The following is an 18,477-nucleotide window of genomic DNA, read 5'->3' as shown; positions in this document are numbered from 1 at the left end:
TAGCTCTGGCCCTGCTCCTGCCCCAAGGACTGTGGGGGAGACATCCACATGCTGCAGGCCTGTTTTGCCCCTGGTGGAATCTGCTGATGAAGGCTCCTCTGACCAAGAAGACATGAGTGACAGGGAGGAGGAGAGTGTGGCAGACAGCTCAGAAGGAGATCAATTATCTAGCTCCTCCTTGGATTCAGAACAAGAGTTAATGATACAGCCACGCATGAGGAGAGCGATGCATAGGCAACAACAACTGAGAGATTATTATCAAAGAAAATGAGGCCACCTGTGGTTGGGTGGGGCTGTGGTAATTAGTGAGGCTGCTATAAAGAGCAGCCTGTGGGTTTGGCCATTGTGGAGGATTATCTGATCCTTGTGTTTCATGACTGCTTTACTGACTTTGACCTTTTGTGTGCAGATTTTTCTCCGTTTTGAAACTAAACCAGGGCAAAGTGTGTTTCACTTTGTGAAAGAAGAAGGACTGTGAATTGCCTCACAGCTGCAAGCTAAGTATCACAGAACTGATAAGGGACTTGTACAAATTACCAGTTTGTTTGGAGACGAGTGCTCTTTGCTATCCTAAAAGAGGGCTTATTTTAAGTGAATTTTCATTATAAAGAACATTGTTTTGAATTTTCAAACATGTGTGTGTCTGAAATTGTATCTGGGCATTTTTGGGAGGATTCTACCAGAGAGCTCGACAGAACAGAAGTGAACGATTATGAATAAAATTCCGGGTCTTATTTGAAACGTGTATTGGTTCAATCTCTCTTTCCTCCTCCCACTTTTGCCCCATCATGGATTCCTGTGAATATCTTGCGATTTTTGCTGCTGCCGCTGTGTCTTAAACTCTGGTTGCTCTCCCCAGCCCCCGCAGGGTGCATACAGGGATCCATGAAAGCAACTGTGGCATAGCATCCTGCCCCGGGTAGAAATAAAACCACAAGCAAAGGTTGCCAAATAACTTCCAGCATGTGGTTTTAAATAACTTCTAATTGCTTTAAGCAGCTCTAATTGAATAAATCACCCTCTGGCTAAGTACCGCTATTTAATTAGAAAAGGTAGAGCCAGTCTAAAAGAATTCTAAAGGGCCCAATTATGAACCATACTCATTAAAAAATTAGCCATACCTTAAAATTTATTTGTTTGTTTGATAAAAGTAGTGCTCAAAAGTCTTTGTTGACCACCGACCCCTGCTGGCTGTAAGATATAGCAGTGTGTTTAGCTGGATGTTTAAGGATTTGGGGCTCAGAAGTCTATTCAAGTGTTTTCTTTAAGAAAAAATAAAGCTGAGTGCGGTCACAGAATGGCAACAGTGAGGCTAAAGGATAAATAGCAATAATTTGCCGGTGGAATTAAGTGCCAACTAGATGGGTAGCAAATACTGAAACCAAAGCTTCCTGCTTCCATAGAATCTCAATTTCATAAAGCAAGGGTGGGGGAGGCAAATGGCCCTTCTGCCTTCACCAGCCAACTCATTTCTCCTACTCCCTAGTCAATGCTAAAATCAGCTCAACTCACCCCTTAAAAAGTACCAATCGTGAAGTTTTGTTCCACACTTGTAAAATAAAATACAAAAAATAGTATAAGGGCAGGCTAGATGGATCATGAGGTCCTTTTCTGCCATCAGTCTTCTATGTTTCTATGTTTCTACATGTGCGCAGAGGAGATGTAAACCTACGGTAGTAGTCCTAGGCTGGAAGGATGCAACTAAATGGACAACACAAATTTGGTATCAGTATATGGTAGATCATATTCAATTTGAGATTATGAATAAGAGGATGAATTCGGCCAATGAAACTGATCTGCGGGGAACTGATGGGACAAGGTAGAAGGATATATGGTCAGTAGAATTCGAGACCAAGCTACAAAGAATAAATTGGAATCACTTTATAACAGGTAGATATATTGCTCTTCAGTTAAAATGATATCTACAAAATATGCCCCCATTTTGATGGAGGGGTATGAACGTTGTCGGGTGGCAGGCACTAAGAACACTGGGCACATTGTTATATGTTGCGTGTATGTTGTGTTGTTATTGCTAAAAATCAATAATTTTTTTTTTAAGATGTAAACCTGCACTTTACTGCCATATTTTTATTTCCCCCTTCCGTTTCCCCATGGTCTCCTTCACCCAGACCCTTTTCCACTGAATTTTCTATTTAATTGCACGATTTTCGTCTTCTTCGTGGTTTTATTTCTGTTCCTCCCTCCCTCCCTCCCATGCACGCACCATCCTGGACCAACCCACGGTTTTTCACCTTCCTCCCATGGCCTCCATCTGTTTTTCCCTCCCCCTTCGCATTTTCTCCTACAAGCCACAACAGGCATAATTTAGCCTCCCCAACCCACAAATATGCTGTGAAATTCAAATGAAAGTAAGTGGGTGGGTGGGTGCGTTAAGGACCCAGAAAGGCGCACCAAGCAGGCGAAGAATAATTGCTGTTCTGGGAGACCATTTTTTAAAAATATCAATCTTTGTCGGGGGGGGGAGTGAGGAAGAGAGATTGCACAGTGATCCCCATGGCAGTCTTCTGAAAGCACCTATGCGTTCACAAATGTCACACTAGAGACTGCAGCACCCAGAACAAGGCAGAAACACAGAGGCACTTTTTACAACAGGAGATTGAATTACAAAGTGCATTTGAGGCAAAAAGCTATTTGGAAAGCAGCAACGCGCTGCACCTGATTTCCAGCAAAATTAAGATATGAAGACAAATAGGATCTCTGCTTCAAATTACAGAGAAATGGTTTGTGCCCTTCAATAAAAAGCTACCAGGATATAACGAAAAATTGCTGGTTCAGTAAGTACATCAAAGAACAGCTATATTTTAGCCAAGAAGCTAATAATTTCAGTAATCTTTCCTTGAAGAAGTGGTTGAATCGGAAGTCACTTATCAAATAGTCTGCAATGCTCCAAGATACATTACTCAATCTCTGCCTGGGGTCCATTAAGAATTCCCCATTTGGGGGCTCCTACTTCCTGAAATCTGCAAACCAACCAAGCAATCCTGGGGCCTTCAAAGTTGCAGGCTCTAGCACCCCCTTCTGATTATCTATTGCAATTGCAGCCACTTTTATCAATGAGCATTGGGGGGGGGGGACTTAGCTCACATCAATTATTTAAACATTAACAATTACGTTATGGGCATTATTAAATAGGCCAGTACGATTAGTGCTCTTGTTCCTTTTCCTTTGTGGAAATCTCTGCTTTTTGAAGCATCTCAAATTTGAAATTTGGACAAAGGGAAGGTTCTACTTCTCCCCCTTCTTAACATTGGCTGGTAAATTCGATTGTTTTCCTCCCACTTAGCTTGGCTGACCTACCTACATTAGCTAAGAGATAGCTGTGTGGCATGATGCACCACTCCCATATTCCCCATGGAAGTGAGTTAAATGGTTCCATGTGCTGCAGGAGGAGGGAATCTATTAGAAATGCCTTGATACCCCCTTCAGTTCTTATGATTCTAAACCAGCATTTTCTTAAAGGCTGGACTTTTAACTTCCAGAATTCAAGCAATGATCATATTGGCTGGGGAATTCCGGGAATTGAACTCAACTCTTCTCAAGAGTTGCCCAGGCAGGGGAACACTTTTCTAAACAGAAAAGCCTGTAGTTCTTTGACGTCCAAGGCAAAAGGGACACCTGGGGAATTGCCCATAGCATGTCTACAAATCTGTTTGGAGTACAGCACTGTAAACAGACCTCAGGAAAAGACATAGTAACGTCTTCAAGGAAGTAAAAGCAGGTGCTATTCAAGTACCCTGCCTAGTCTTGAATTTAAAAACTGAACATGCCTAATAAATAAAGGTGTTTTAACTAAATGATGATAAATTGCTTCTTTTTTTCTGGTTAGTGTACCAAGGAAATGGAAACACAATGCAAAAGGGATGTTGAGACTCTAGAAGGAGTGCAGAGAAAGAGCAGCAAAAATGATTAGGGGACTGGAGGCTAAAATATATGAAGAACGGTTACAGGAATTGGGTATATCTGGTTTAATGAAAAGAAGGACCAGGGGAGACATGATATCACTCTTCCAATATCTCAGGGGTTGCCACAAAGAAGAGGAAGTCCGAGCACCTGAGGATAGTACGAAGCACCTGAGGATAGTACAAGAAGCAATGGGTGGAAACTAAACAAGGGGAGAAGCAACCTAGAACTAAGGAGAAATTTCCTGACAATTAGAACAATTAATCTGTGAAACAACTTGCCTCCAGAAGCTGTGAAGGCTCCAACACTGGATATTTTTAAGAAGATGTTAGATAACCATTTGTCTGAAGTAGTGTAGGGTTTCCTGTCTAGGTAGGGGGTTGGACTAGAAGACCTCCAAGGTCCCTCCCAATTCTGCCATTATTATTATTATTATTATTATTATTATTATTATTATTATTATTATTATTATTATGTCAGCACAACACAGCAAATGAGATCACTATGCTGGACTTTGTATTTCATCACCAGTCGGGAACTTCCCAAGCACCTAGGACTGTGTGATATAGCGGCGAATTATGTTTGCCGATCCCAGTAAAGCGGCCTTTTGCAATTGACAGATGGAGATTTTGTCAATTCCGATGGTTTTCAAATGTCCACTGTTGATAAAATATTATTATTATTATTATTATTATTATTATTATTATTATTATTATTATTATTATTATTACTGCTATTGCTATTATGATGATGATGATGATGCCAGGAAATTCTGTGCATCTGGTTAGTAAATGTTAAGATAGCCCACTAAGCAAACCCAAAGGGCCAGCTTTTAATGTTCAACGAGAAAGAATAAGCTAACAAAAGGGTTTTAGAGACAAGCCTATTTTTCTTCACATGGCATGATCATTTATCAGGCTTAAAAAATGGAAGGCAAAATGTCAGCCACATTAGCAGTTGGCAGAGGAAACACAGCATGGATGTTTTATTGGCAAAAGCGAGAATTAACACCAGTCCAGACACAAGGGGTAGAGATAGGTTGGGAGAATCAGAAGCGGGAATCTAGGCAGGTCCGGTCCCCTGTTGCATCCGTTTCATCAGTTCTTCGTCCTGCATTGAGAGTTCTGTCAGTTTCTTGCCCATCCGCTCGTGAATGTCCAAATACTTGGAGACACAGCGATCCAGGCACACGGATTCACCTTTTGACAGTTCAGCTTCCTTGTAGTGTGGAGGAACACATTTACGATGGCAGGCGTTGGTCATTCTGTGATGGTGCAAGAAGAAAATAACTTCAGAAAACAAGGCCATCCCTCAGAGTTCTACAGGTGTTTTTCATTCTGGCAGCATAAAACATTTGAAGTCCGTCGTGCCCACAACTTTAATGGTATCTAAAACATGACGTTTCCTGTAAGAGTTTAACAAACTCTGGTGCAGCTTAGATGTCTTCTGGATCAAAATTACAGAATGAGCCCTTCTAGATCTACAAATAGTCTTTATCAATTCAATACTGAATTTTGGATATTGGACACTGCAGACTCAAAGCAAGCTGAGTGACTTAGTTTAACCATATACAGTGGTGCCTCGGTTCTCGACCCCAATTCGTTCCAGAAGTGTGGTCGAGAACCGATTTGGTCGAGTACCGAATTTATTTATCCCATAGGAAATAATGGAAATGGATTTAATCGGTTCCCAGCCCCTGTTAACTCGCTGGGAACCAATTAAATCTATTTTCTTTATTTCCTATGGGATAAATAAATTCGGTACTCCAAGCTGCAGGAAGGGTGGGGACGGCTGCAATCCCGGCAGCTTTGGGGGGGCTCCTTTCCTCATTGCTTCCTCTTATTACCTGTAAGCAGCTGCAAAAACTTTCTCCTTCCCGGCGGCGGCAACGGCTTCCCTTCAAGGAGCAACAGCGCCGGGAACATCACGTAATGAAGGGAAGCTGCTGGAGCAGCGGCAACTGCTGAGATGGCTCCGGCGGCTTCCCTTCATCACATGACGTTCCCAGCGCTGTTGCTACTCGAAGGGAAGCAGCCACCATTGCTGCCGCCGGGAAGGAGAAAGTTTTTGCAGCTGCTTACAGGTAATAAGAGGAAGCAATGAGGAAAGGAGCCCCCCGAAGCTGCCGGGATTGCAGCCGCCCCCACCCTTCCTGCAGCTTGGAGCTCTTATAGAGCTCCTCAGCCCCCTGAAGCTGCTGGGATTGCAGCAGCCCCCCGGCAGTAACATTTCGGATAATGAACAAAATTTTCTGTGGCTGTTCGGCATCCGAATTTTTGTTCAGATACCGAAGCAAATTTTTGCCGAAAATTTTGTTCGTTATCCGAAATGTACGAGAACCAAAGCGTTCGAGTACCGAGGTACCGCTGTATTAATATTCTAAACCAGATGACACTACGATGGAATGAGTAGCAGCACTTCATTCAGAAATCCGTATTTTGCCTCAGTGGCTGAATTACAGTAGGTTTCTTATTCTATTAACAATTCTTCAAATGCTTCTCTGCCATCTTCTTTTAGCTACCGTTCTGATGAAAAAACACAATCCAGTCAGTCAAGACACTTCCAGTTAAAGCTTGTAAAACAGACCATGAATTACTGCTATTCAAATGGATTAAATTTTAAAAATCCAAGAAAAATAACCTAGAGGGCTATATAATTGAAAGCCAAGGTACAGATTAGTATATTAAAATTATGCAAAAATGGTATAAGAGGAGATTCTATGGAAACCAAAACAGAAACAAATAAGCAACCAAACCAAAATTTTACCAAGGAAAAGATTCAAGTGTCTTTCAAAACATGCTGTCGTTATAGCTAAGGAAAGAGCGATGAAAGGAAATAAGGTTGTATGAAGACTGGACACAGACATTCAATATCAAAAAAAGGCACCATAATGTAAGATTGTGAATAAATAGGGGCAAGTATGAAGAAAAGTAGCAGTAAAAAAAATCAGAAATCAAGGGAAATTTTTCGGCTGTGGTAAAATATTCAACAAAAAATATAGAAAATATCTGAATGAGATTCAAGGAAGATGAAAAGACTACACTTGGATCGTTTACAAAAGAGATTGTAAATTGACAAAGACATTTGAAGGGAAAGAGAATATATTTAGGAACTAGTTCAACAAGAACGTGACCCGATAGAATAGCTTCAAACGGGAATACATCAAATGCAGATGAAATGCCCACTGAATCCTTTAAAGCTGCAGGAAAAGAGGTAGTTAATGCTAACATCTCTACATGAGGCTTAGACAGTGGAAAACAAAGTGTATATGGGGCTAAAAACCATATAAAAGTACACAAAAATTACTGAAATCCCCCAAGCTAATAAATAAATATTTACTTACCATATTTTTCAGTGTACAAGACACACTTCTCCAGCCCCAAAAGGAAATGTCTATGCGTCTTATAGAGCAATGTTACCAAAGCCCCACCCACCTGCCAGCCCCACTCTTTGACCTCTATCTCCCAGCAATTTGCCTCCTTGCAGAAAACAGCAATAGCACTAAGACTTATATACCACTTCAAAGTGCTTTTACAGCCCTCTCTAAGCAGTTTACAGAGTCAGCATATGGCCCCCAACAATCTGGGTCCTCATTTTACCCACCTCGGAAGGATAGAAGGCTGAGTCAACCTTGAGCCAGTGAGATTTGAACTTCCGAACTGCAGCTAGCAGTCAGTGGTTGCCTGCAGTGCTGCACTCTAGCAAAAAGCCTGGTGAGCTTCAGCACAGCCTGATTTAGCATGAGCAGCTGATCGGCGGTTGGATCACCCTTCTGGAATACCACCCATCAGCCGTTCCCAGCTGCGGGGACCATCGAGGTCCAACACTGCTGCCGCCCATCAACAGTGCCGCCCATCGAAAGTGCCACCCATCATCACCTCTGCGCATCCCATTTCCAGCCTGTTCCAGGCAGCGCATAGGCGTAAAAGGCTGAAAATGGCAGATTTTTTTTTCTTGTTTTCCTGTCCAAAAGCCAGACGTATCTTATATGGTAACTTCTTACAAAAACCAGCCATATAGGTAATCCTTGATCAGCAACCACAATCAAGCCCCCAAATTTCCATTGCTAAGCAAGACAGTTGTTAAGTGAGTTTTGCCACATTTTACCACCTTTCTTGCCACAAATGTTAAGTGGATCACTGCAGATGTTGAGTTAATAACATACTTGTTAAATGAACCTGGCTTCCCCATTAAATGAATGGTCGTAAGTTGAGGATTACCTGTACGTGGAAAGAAAAATGTCAAATAATTTTTTTTTAAAAAAATTAAGAGATGTTAATTGTATCAAGTGTATCAAGCATAAAATGCACTGTTTCTAGGGCACTGTTCTGGATTGGAAATATTTTACAACATTTATTTATTTATTTTATTCATTCATTTTGTCAAACAATTATAGGGTGATAATTTGTACAAATAAAACATTAGATAAGTAACGATAAAAAGTAACAAAAGAAGACAATAGGACAGGGATGGTAGGCACAGTGGTGCGCTTATGCACGCTTGAAAGAGTCCACTTTGTGCTAAAAACAGGAAATATTGTGAAGTTTTAAGACTTGAAAAAGTTCCAAATGAAGTATTTTGCACATGGCTACAAAATCAATAGCAGGTAACCAACATGCGAAACATAATGGGATAATAAGAATTACAAAAGGAATATGTCAGAACATGGAATATATTAATGATTCATATTCATGAATCAGAATGCTTGTGTCAGTTGAGTAATCTTTACAACGAATGAGAAGCTGCCATAAGAAAGTTTAAAATAGAAGTGAGACAACGAAGCATGTTGTCCTCATATCTCTTTACCTCGTTCAGCAAATATGTCATATAAAAAGCAGAACTGAAACAATTGCTGGTAACAGTTGAAATTAAAACTGTGACCAAACAGCAATAATTTGAATGTGCAGTCGAGCTGCATTTTTTAAAAAAAATATTTAATTCCTTAAATGAAATCCCAAGGAAAAATATTTCTTTGCTTCCAGATCCAATTTAATACACAGCCCTAACATGCAGCCATGTCACTTTATAAGCTGCAAGTAAGACAGACTTAGATAGTTGAAAAACATAGAGGAAAAACTCTGGATAACTGTTAAGGGCGCCTAAATAATTGTAAACATCACAAAATGGCAAAGGCAGAAAAGGAGGAAGTTAGAAATCAAGGAATTTCCCTTTTCCTTTTTGCTATTAATTTTGCTTTGTCTTTTTTCTTTAATATGTACAAACAATAATAAATAAAAGTGCAGTGGAGATCTTTGTATTAAGGACTGTTTTGAGTTTCAGAAAGAAACACTGGCCTGTGCTGGCTGCCGATCAGTTTCCGGTCACAATTCAAAGTGTTGGTTATGACCTATAAAGCCCTTCATGGCACTGGGCCAGGTTATCTCCGAGACCGCCTCCTGCCGCACAAATCCCAGCGGCCGATTAGGTCCCACAGAGTTGGCCTTCTCCGGGTCCCGTCGACCAAACAATGTCGGCTGGCGGGACCCAGGGGAAGAGCCTTCTCTGTGGCAGCCCCGCCCTCTGGAATCAACTCCCTCCAGAGATTCGAATAGCCCCCACCCTCTTCACCTTCCGTAAAATGCTGAAGACCCACCTTTGTCACCAGGCGTGGGGATAACTACCATCTTTCCCCTTTTTTATTATGACTAGGTTGAATGTGTATGGCTGCATAGTTAGGGGTTTTATTATATTATTAATGTCTTTTAAAGGGATTTAATTTTTTATTATTATTAGATTTGTAATATATTGTATTACTGTTTTGCTGTGAGCCACCCCGAGTCTTCGGAGAGGGGTGGCATACAAATCTAATAAACTAAACTAAACATTTGTCATATATTTTGATGTATCTTGCTGTATCATAAATACACGCCAGTTGCCAAGTGTTCGGTCATAAGTCATTTATTTCAGTGCCATTGTAACTTTCAATGGTCATTAAATGAATGGTTGTTAAGTTGGGGACAACCTGTATTCCAATAATGCAATGTACTAGTTATGATTACAATAAAGCAACAAAGCAAAGTATAGATGACTTTTTAAAAAATGTAATTCTAACTTATATTTAGTGAACGTACAGCTTGCCGCAAAAAATATAATGTAATTGTCAGTTTCATTTTGCAGGGCTTCAGAACAGATATGCAGGGATATTGGACTCAGGAAACAAAACCTAAGACAATGCTTAGAAAGAAACTGCAAACTTAAAAACCATCATGAAGGATTTCAATAACAACGAAAGTCAGCATAGTTAAAGCAATGACAGAGTACAAAAATAAGAGAAAGAAGATGGACATTATGGCTTTGAAATGGTTACTAAAAACATCCTGGCATGCAAGAGTCATTGGTCTATTCGTTCTAGACCAAATAATGATTGGCACTTCCCCTGGATGATAAGCAGAAAAAAATATGGACGGTCCAAACCTTCCAGCCTCTTTACTCAGACGCTGGGCCAGACTGTAGTTATTGAAGCTCTCGTTTGCATTCATGGTATTATGGTATTGCTATCCTCTGAGATTTTTAATGAGGGGCCTCAGCTTGGGTTTTTATGTGACTGTTGATGTTTTTAATTTTTTAATTGGTGCCCAGAGTTTCAATGTATAGATAGGCAACCTTATAAAATTGATGCAATAGTCCTCCGTCAGGGGGGGTTCCTACTTACTGCTGCTCCCGTTACGCTTCTTCAGAGCTCTGCATCCCTGGTGGGTGGGTGTCCACCTGAGCAAGATTCTACTTTTGCACATGCACAGGAAGCAAACTCTCTCGGAGGGATACGTGCGCGGGAGAGATTTTGATGATTTTTTTGCTTCCGTGCATGGGAAGAACCAAAATTTCGCTCAACACGCCCACACGCCGGAGATGCAGGCGCACGCAGCCCCATTTCCACTACCGGAACTATGGTGCGGACCATTCCGATAGCAACCCGCTACTATCCTCCCAAAATTTCTATTGCTCAGTGACAGAGTGGTTAATTGAGTTTTGTCCCATTTTATGACCTTTCTTGCCACAGTTGTTAAGTGAATCACTGCAGCTGTTAAGTTAGTAAGACAGCTGTTAAGTGAATCTAGCTTTGACTTTGCTTGTCAGAAGGGTCACCACAGGACCCTGGGACGCCGCAACTGTCATAAGCGTGATGCTGTTGACAAGCGTCTCAATTTTGATCATATGACCACGGGGATGTTGTGAAAAATGGTCATAAGACTCTTTTTTTCTAGTTCTGTTGTAACCTTGAATGGTCATTAAATTAACTGTTTGTAAGTTGAAGACTAGCTGTAAATAAAAATAAAAAATTAAATAAGCAAGTACTTAATATACTTTGGGGATATGATGCAAGCAGTGGATAATAAGTAGGTGTGTTTTTTCCCTAATGTAAATAATTAATAAATATTATTATTTTTTAAGTATGTTTGTTATATTTAGGAAGAAAGTTATCAGTAGATGGGATTGAGGGGAGCCTTGTCATCCATTTGATAAGGAAAGAGCTTACCAGACTTAGACTTCACAGAAAAGGATGGGTTCCACTTACCTCCACCACCGGTTCTCATCGTGACATTTCACTTGTGCAATTTTGCTTCTGTGCATGCTCAGTAGCAGGATTCAGCCCGAAACACAGCTGAGGATCTGATGATCAGCTGTGCTTCGGGCGAAGAAATAAAGGTCAATATTAACCTGGGGGTGGGTGGGAGGACTCTTTTTCAAGCAGCAGAAGAGGAGAAGCCATCTGAACATGGAAAAATTCACCAGAAACTCCCCCCCAAAAGATGGTGGCACCCATGGATCAGCACTGAGCAAATTGAATCCGTGACATCATCATCACGTCATCAGCGGGCCAGTTCAGGCAACCTGGTCCGAATCGGGAGGAACCCACCCCTGATCCCAGATATCCATTCTTACCTGTCCCTTTACCATATAACTGTTACTGCCAGTGTGTGCCAGTTCCCGTTCCTTTTATTTGCATGTTTGTTTTTCATGTTTTATGTTTTTAAAAAAATGTTTCCACAGATTCCTGAATGTCTGCTTAGTTTGCAGATATAAATAAACATATGTTTATACATCTCTCAAGGAACAAGAAGCCTGTGTCAGCATATAAAAAGCCTATTCGTACGGAAAGTGAATGGAAGCCAGGAAATTAAAAGAATATGCAAAAACAAGCAAAAACGGGGAAATCTCAGGTATCTTTTGCATTTTTTGTATCTATTCATCAATGACAGCGACTAGAGATAAGCAGTTGTAATGGAACAGGTGGATGGCTTTGGGGAATGAGGAGAAAAGATGCTGTCTGGGAAACAATATCTGTACTGCAGCCCATTGAAGCTGACTATAGGTCTGTAGGTCAGCGGTTCAAATCTCATCACCGGCTCAAGCTTGACTCAGCCTTCCATCCTTCTGAGGTGGGTAAAATGAGGACCCGGATTGTGGGGGCAAAATGCTGGCTCTGTTAAAAAGTGCTATTGCTAACATGTTGTAAGCCGCCCTGAGTCTAAGGAGAAGGGCAGCACAAAAATCGAATGAATGAATGAATGAATGAATGAATGAATGAATGAATGAATGAATGAACGAACGAACAAACAAACAAACGAATAAATAAATAAGAGAAGAGGGGCAAGAGCCCCCTGTGGCTTAACAGTCAGAGAAAGAAACTTTGGAAGGACCTGCCCTAAAATATCAATCAATTAACTGTTAATTCATTCTTCTAGTTCTGTTTCCTATCAGATTAACCTTGGGGGGGGGGGGGGAGAGAGATGTCATCAACTTTGCAATACTGAAAGTACTATACAAAATTCCTGCCCCCGCTTTTAACTGCTTGAACCAAAATTGGCATAGATTGGTGACCATTCACTGAATTCCAGCCAGCGTTCTCTTTTTGTGTTACAATGAGAGATTGTGAGATTGCCATCTGCAGTTGGGGCAGCTGCTTCTTGAGAAGGAACTGCCAGAACCAAAGTTTTGCAGTTGACTCATGAATTGGGTGGCTGGGATTTCAAGTAAACTCACAGCCTTAACACGGCCCATATGGACACAAAGTTTTCATAAGCTTACTTTCTTAAAACATTTTGGATGTACCTACAAACAAGATAGTACTTAATAGTTGGAAATTAGGAATTAACAGTAATGTGGTATAAACATAAAGGATATTTGTAAAATGGTATATGAATATATTAGCATATATTATGGTATAAAACAAGGGAATCATATGTATAGATATGTTAATAAGACGGGGAGGAATGCACAGTATATATTATTATTATTATTATTATTATTATTATTATTATTATTATTATTATTATTTATTAGATTTGTATGCCGCCCCTCTCCTCTGATATGCAAATGATGTAACAAAGAATTCTTTTACTTTTTAAGAAATAATAAAAAAATAATTATTAAAAAACATTTTGGATGTAACTAATTTTGAAAAAAAAAATTATTTATTTTTTGGTAAAAGTACTTTTGGATAAATTGGAGATCAGAAGTGGGACTGATAAAGAATTGGGGGGGGCAGATCATAAAACCTTGTCACTGCATATGATCAGTTGTGGGTTCCTACTGGAACAATAAAAAATGCCACACCGGTAGTTAAAGTTGAGCTGCATGCGTAGCTTCGGGTCTCTGGTGTGCATGTGTGTCCCAGCATGTTTTTGCTTCTGCGCATGCGCAGGAAGCAAAATCTCACAAGGGGACACACACACACGTGTTTGAAATTTCAGTGATTTTTTGCTTCCGAGCAAGCACAAAGCAAAAAAAATCACCAAAATCTCACACACACGTGTCCCCTCATGAGATTTCTTTTCCCTATCCACCTGCTCGATTTTGCTTCCTGCGGCTCACAACAGTTATAAATAACATCATATAAATTAATTAGAACAATTTATAACAGTACAAAAGCCGTGGAAGGGAGTAAAATACTGGGCTGGTCTAGGAGGAGACTAAAAGAAATAATAGCAACCAGTTTGTCTGATCACTCCTTTTTTCCCTGAGTAATGCTAGCAGACTCCATCCTGAGTCTGCAGAGAGGGAAGGCATACAAATCTAATTTATTATTATTATTATTATTATTATTATTATTATTATTATTATTATTATTATGTCAATGTAACACAGCAAACGAGATCACTATGCTAGATTTCATATTTCATCACCAGTCGGGCGCTTCCCAAGCACCTAGGACTGCATGATGTAGCGGCGAATTATGTTTGCCGATCCCAGTAAAGCGGCCTTTTGCAATTGACAGATGGAGATTTTGTCAATTCCGATGGTTTTCAAATGTCCGCTGAGATCCTTTGGCACTGCGCCCAGCGTGGCAAGTACCACTGGGACCACTTTCACTGGCTTATGCCAGAGTCATTGCAGCTCGATTTTTAGATCTTTGTATTTCACTAATTTCTCTAGCTGCTTCTCCTCAATTCTGCTGTCCCCTGGGAATATATATTGCTTCATATATATTCACGGCATACAAATCGAATTTTTAAATTATCATTATTATTATTATTATTATTATTATTATTATTATTATTATTATTATTATTATAGTATTTCTCTTCCTCTCAGCATGCTGGTCTTCCTTCTCTTGCCACACTCTATGCATCATGGTTGCAAATTGCCCATAAATGCTCTTGCCCCATACTAGTGATATTACTCTACCTATGCTGCCCTTTGCTTTGTCTCCCAGAGCTATTAAAGTTATCTGACCAGGCTTCTTAGGTATTTCATCTGCTCCAGTTTATCTATTTATACTTCATATTTCTTAAACCCTCCATTTCCCACAAAGGGGCTCAGGGCAGTGTACAATATAACACAACCAATAAATAAAACAACATAGAAATATTAAAACCAAAATTAAGTTATAGAATAATGACTATGAAACATAAAAAGATTTTTCAAATGTTCATTCTTGTATTTTCCTTCTCTTATAAATTGACAGTCTTGTTCTCTGGTACTATGCTATTCTTCATCATACCACCAGAGCTACAGAAGCAGAGGAGCTCACACCTCCTCAGTCATATTACCAGGTAAGATTTAGGGGTAGTGATTTCTGACAGTCTCAAAATGCGTGAACAGTGCAGTCAGGCGGTAGGGAAAGCAAGTAGGATGCTTGGCTGCATAGCTAGAGGTATAACAAGCAGGAAGAGGGAGATTATGATCCCACTATATAGAGCGCTGGTGAGACCACATTTGGAATACTGTGTTCAGTTCTGGAGACCTCACCTACAAAAAGATATTGACAAAATTGAACGGGTCCAAAGACGGGCTACAAGAATGGTGGAAGGTCTTAAGCATAAAACGTATCAGGAAAGACTTCATGAACTCAATCTGTATAGTCTGGAGGACAGAAGGAAAAGGGGGGACATGATCGAAACATTTAAATATGTTAAAGGGTTAAATAAGGTCCAGGAGGGAAGTGTTTTTAATAGGAAAGTGAACACAAGAACAAGGGGACACAATCTGAAATTAGTTGGGGGAAAGATCAAAAGCAACATGAGAAAATATTATTTTACTGAAAGAGTAGTAGATCCTTGGAACAAACTTCCAGCAGACGTGGTAAATAAATCCATAGTAACTGAATTTAAGCGTGCCTGGGATAAACATATATCCATCCCAAGATAAAATAGAGAAAATAGTATAAGGGCAGACTAGATGGACCATGAGGTCTTTTTCTGCGGTCAGGCTTCTATGTTTCTATGTTTCTATCTCCACAACTAAAAAGAGACTCAGTGGCATAGTGGTTAGAGTGCAGTCCTACAAGCTGCTTCTGCTGATCACTGGCTGCCAGCAGTTTGGCAGATTGAATCTCAGTAGGCTCAAGGTTGACTCAGCCTTCCATTCTTCAGACCCAGACTGTGGGGGGCAATATGCTTATTCTCTGTAAACCACTTAGAGAGGGCTGTAAAGCACTGTGAAGCAATATATAAATCTAAAATGCTATTGCTATAAGCTCATAAGCCTGTCTGCTCACCTGAGTGACAAGCATAGGGGTCTCACTGAGCTTCAGCATTTCATGCACTGGCCACCACTGCCTAGCAGAAAACAACTTCCATGATCAAAGTTCAAAGACAATTAGGAGTTTCCTTACAAGGTTCTAAATAAGTTTTGCTCTTTTGGCATCAACTTGACTAGCTGCAGATGTCTATGACGATATTCCCTCATCACCTCGAGGCTCGACTACTGTAATGCTCTCTACATGGGGCTACCTTTGAAAAGTGTTCGGAAACTTCAGATCGTGCAGAATGCAGCTGCGAGAGCTATCAAGGGCTTTCCTAAATATGCCCATGTCACACCAACACTCCGCAGTCTGCATTGGTTGCCGATCAGTTTCCGGTCACAATTCAAAGTGTTGGTTATTACCTATAAAGCCCTTCATGGCACCGGACCAGAATATCTCCGGGACCGCCTTCTGCCGCACGAATCCCAGCGACCAGTTAGGTCCCACAGAGTTGGCCTTCTCCGGGTCCCGTCAACTAAAGAATGTCGTTTGGCGGGACCCAGGGGAAGAGCCTTCTCTGTGGCGGCCCCGACCCTTTGGAACCAACTCCCCCCAGATATTAGAGTTGCCCCCACCCTCCTAGCCTTTCGTAAGCTCCTTAAAACCCACCTCTGTCGTCAGGCATGGGGGAATTGACATTTTCCCTCCCCCTAGGCTTATAAAATTTATGTATGGTATGCTAGTATGTATGATTGGTTTCTAAATTGGGGTTTTATAAATTAATTAAATATTAGATTTGTTACATTGTATCATTATTGCTGTGAGCCGCACCGAGTCTGCGGAGACGGGTGGCATACAAATCTGATAAATAAATAAATAAATAAATAAATTTCAAACGTGTAGTCCAAAATGAATGAATGCGATAATGTCTCAATTAGGTTTTTCATGGGGTTAAAATACTAAAATAGCTGTAAAATAAAATTTCAAACTTATAAATGTTATAAATACCTGTTGTACATATCAGCCATCATCTCCACTTCCAGCTCAGCTGCCAGCTGCTGAGCTCGCAGAGGATCCATCACAACTTCAAGTAAATGGCTTTTTTATAGCTGGAGAACACAAATATTACAAGCTAGTAATTCTATCACCATAAAAAATATGTATACACACACACACACACACTAACTCAGTAAAATTGTACACACTCAGTATTTTAGAGACCTCTTTTGATAACCTAATCCTATCTGTAACCTGGCTAATAAAATGCGAGAGTGCATCAATCAATTCAAGTGCCATTTCCCACTTTAACCAATCAGTGTCATGACAAGGAAAAGCCGCTATATCAACTCTTGAAGCAGAAAGAGATGGAGGGTGTGTGTGTGTGTTTAAAAAGTCTCAAATGAAGAAGGGAGAAGAGTAAGATGGCAATTTACTTGAATGGAAATCAAATTTAACTTGTTACACATTGTAATCTTGTATTTTATATTTTAAACGTATGTCATACAGTACACTTTATTTTAATCATGATGCTTGGGACACGAATAAACAAACTTGAGAGGTGGGGGTTTTTTTCCTCCTCCTTTTTTGCCTTTTTTTAAGATATGTTAGGTGTTGTTATATCTCTGATTTATAATTATTGCTTGTGTGCTTTAAAAAAAATGTATATAAATTTAATAAAAATATTTTTTAAGGAAAAAAAGGAAGGGCTTTCTCTTCTACTTTGCTATATTAGGGGGAAATTCAATGAAATAAAAAGAACTGAAAAATAAAAAGACGGATCTCAAAGCTCTTTCGTTTGGGGGCTACTGCTGGCGATGGTGGAGGGAGACGCGTCTTTCTACCAGCTTCCCTAATGAAAGTGGGCAAACTTATGGGCGTTTCCTACCCTATCTTCCCCTTTTTTCCCCAGCTCCTGTGCCTGCAGCCTCGCCTCCACCAAAAAGACCCCGCTCCATCATTTTTTTTCTGCCTCTCCAATAAACTTATATAAATAGCCTTCCCGCTTTCATGGCTATCAAAACTCACCTTCGGTCCAGGTACCAGCCGGAAGCACGAGGAAAGCAGCACTTCCGCCAGTGTGCCCTTGGTTTCATTCCCTTCTCGGATACCATAGAAACCTTCCGGGTGGACTCTTTGCCTTCTCTAGGCAGCCGGAGAAATTCTCGAATTACCTCAGTCCAATACTCTTAAAGCTCTTGACATCACGTGCCAGGCCCAAAGCTATTGCGCAGCTGCAGCGTGGATGGAAGTGGCTTATTTCTATTTCAAACCATAGAGAGGAGGGAAGCCGCGAGGAGAAATGTGAGAAAGGGTTGGCTAGAGCGCTGGATCGCTGCTATTTGAATTCACCAGCCGGAATGGCTTCTAGTTAGGGAATTCTGGGAGTTGTAGTCCAAGAGGTCAAAGAAGTCTGTCCTGATGTTCCGGAGCATCGTAGGGAAGAGAACAAGCGAGGAGCGATTGAGTGTTGTTTGTTTTTCTTCTGAAAGAAGGGCACGATAAACTAGGGCTGTTTGTTTTATCCATGAACCTTTACACGAGACGTACAGCAGGCGCTGATTATTCACTGTACCTAAGGCTTTTTCAGCACCACGTTTCTGAGTTTGAGCGATAGACGGAACTCTGAACTGATCAACCTGCAGTTTCCA

The 18,477-nt window shown here is 40.6% G+C and overlaps 1 protein-coding gene across 1 annotated transcript; it reads right to left on the bottom strand.

Annotated features, from left to right (window-relative positions):
• Positions 1-4,871: 4,871 nt before the first annotated feature.
• TIMM10 (translocase of inner mitochondrial membrane 10) lies at positions 4,872-17,988 on the bottom strand. The gene is made up of 3 exons (XM_070736191.1): positions 17,855-17,988; positions 16,838-16,938; positions 4,872-5,185 (listed from the first exon to the last, which is right to left on the bottom strand). Exons 2-3 carry the CDS (start codon positions 16,906-16,908, stop codon positions 4,984-4,986), a joined length of 273 nt encoding a protein of 90 aa, XP_070592292.1. The 5' UTR covers positions 16,909-16,938; positions 17,855-17,988; the 3' UTR covers positions 4,872-4,983.
• Between the last annotated feature and the right edge of the window lie 489 nt (positions 17,989-18,477).

This window comes from Erythrolamprus reginae, chromosome 1 (genome assembly GCF_031021105.1).
Source record: "Erythrolamprus reginae isolate rEryReg1 chromosome 1, rEryReg1.hap1, whole genome shotgun sequence".
Classification (NCBI taxonomy): Eukaryota; Metazoa; Chordata; class Lepidosauria; order Squamata; family Dipsadidae; genus Erythrolamprus; species Erythrolamprus reginae.
Note: the sequence above shows the minus strand (reverse complement) of the source record. Positions and strands in the feature narration are given on the sequence as shown.

Bases quoted from the DNA above. Each gene is read 5' to 3' on its own strand.
- TIMM10 (XM_070736191.1), bottom strand. From the start codon at position 16,908: ATGGATCCTCTGCGAGCTCAGCAGCTGGCAGCTGAGCTGGAAGTGGAG. The intron at 5,186-16,837 runs GTATTTATAACA...GCACCATCACAG, and splicing joins ATGGCTGATATGTACAACAG to AATGACCAACGCCTGCCATC.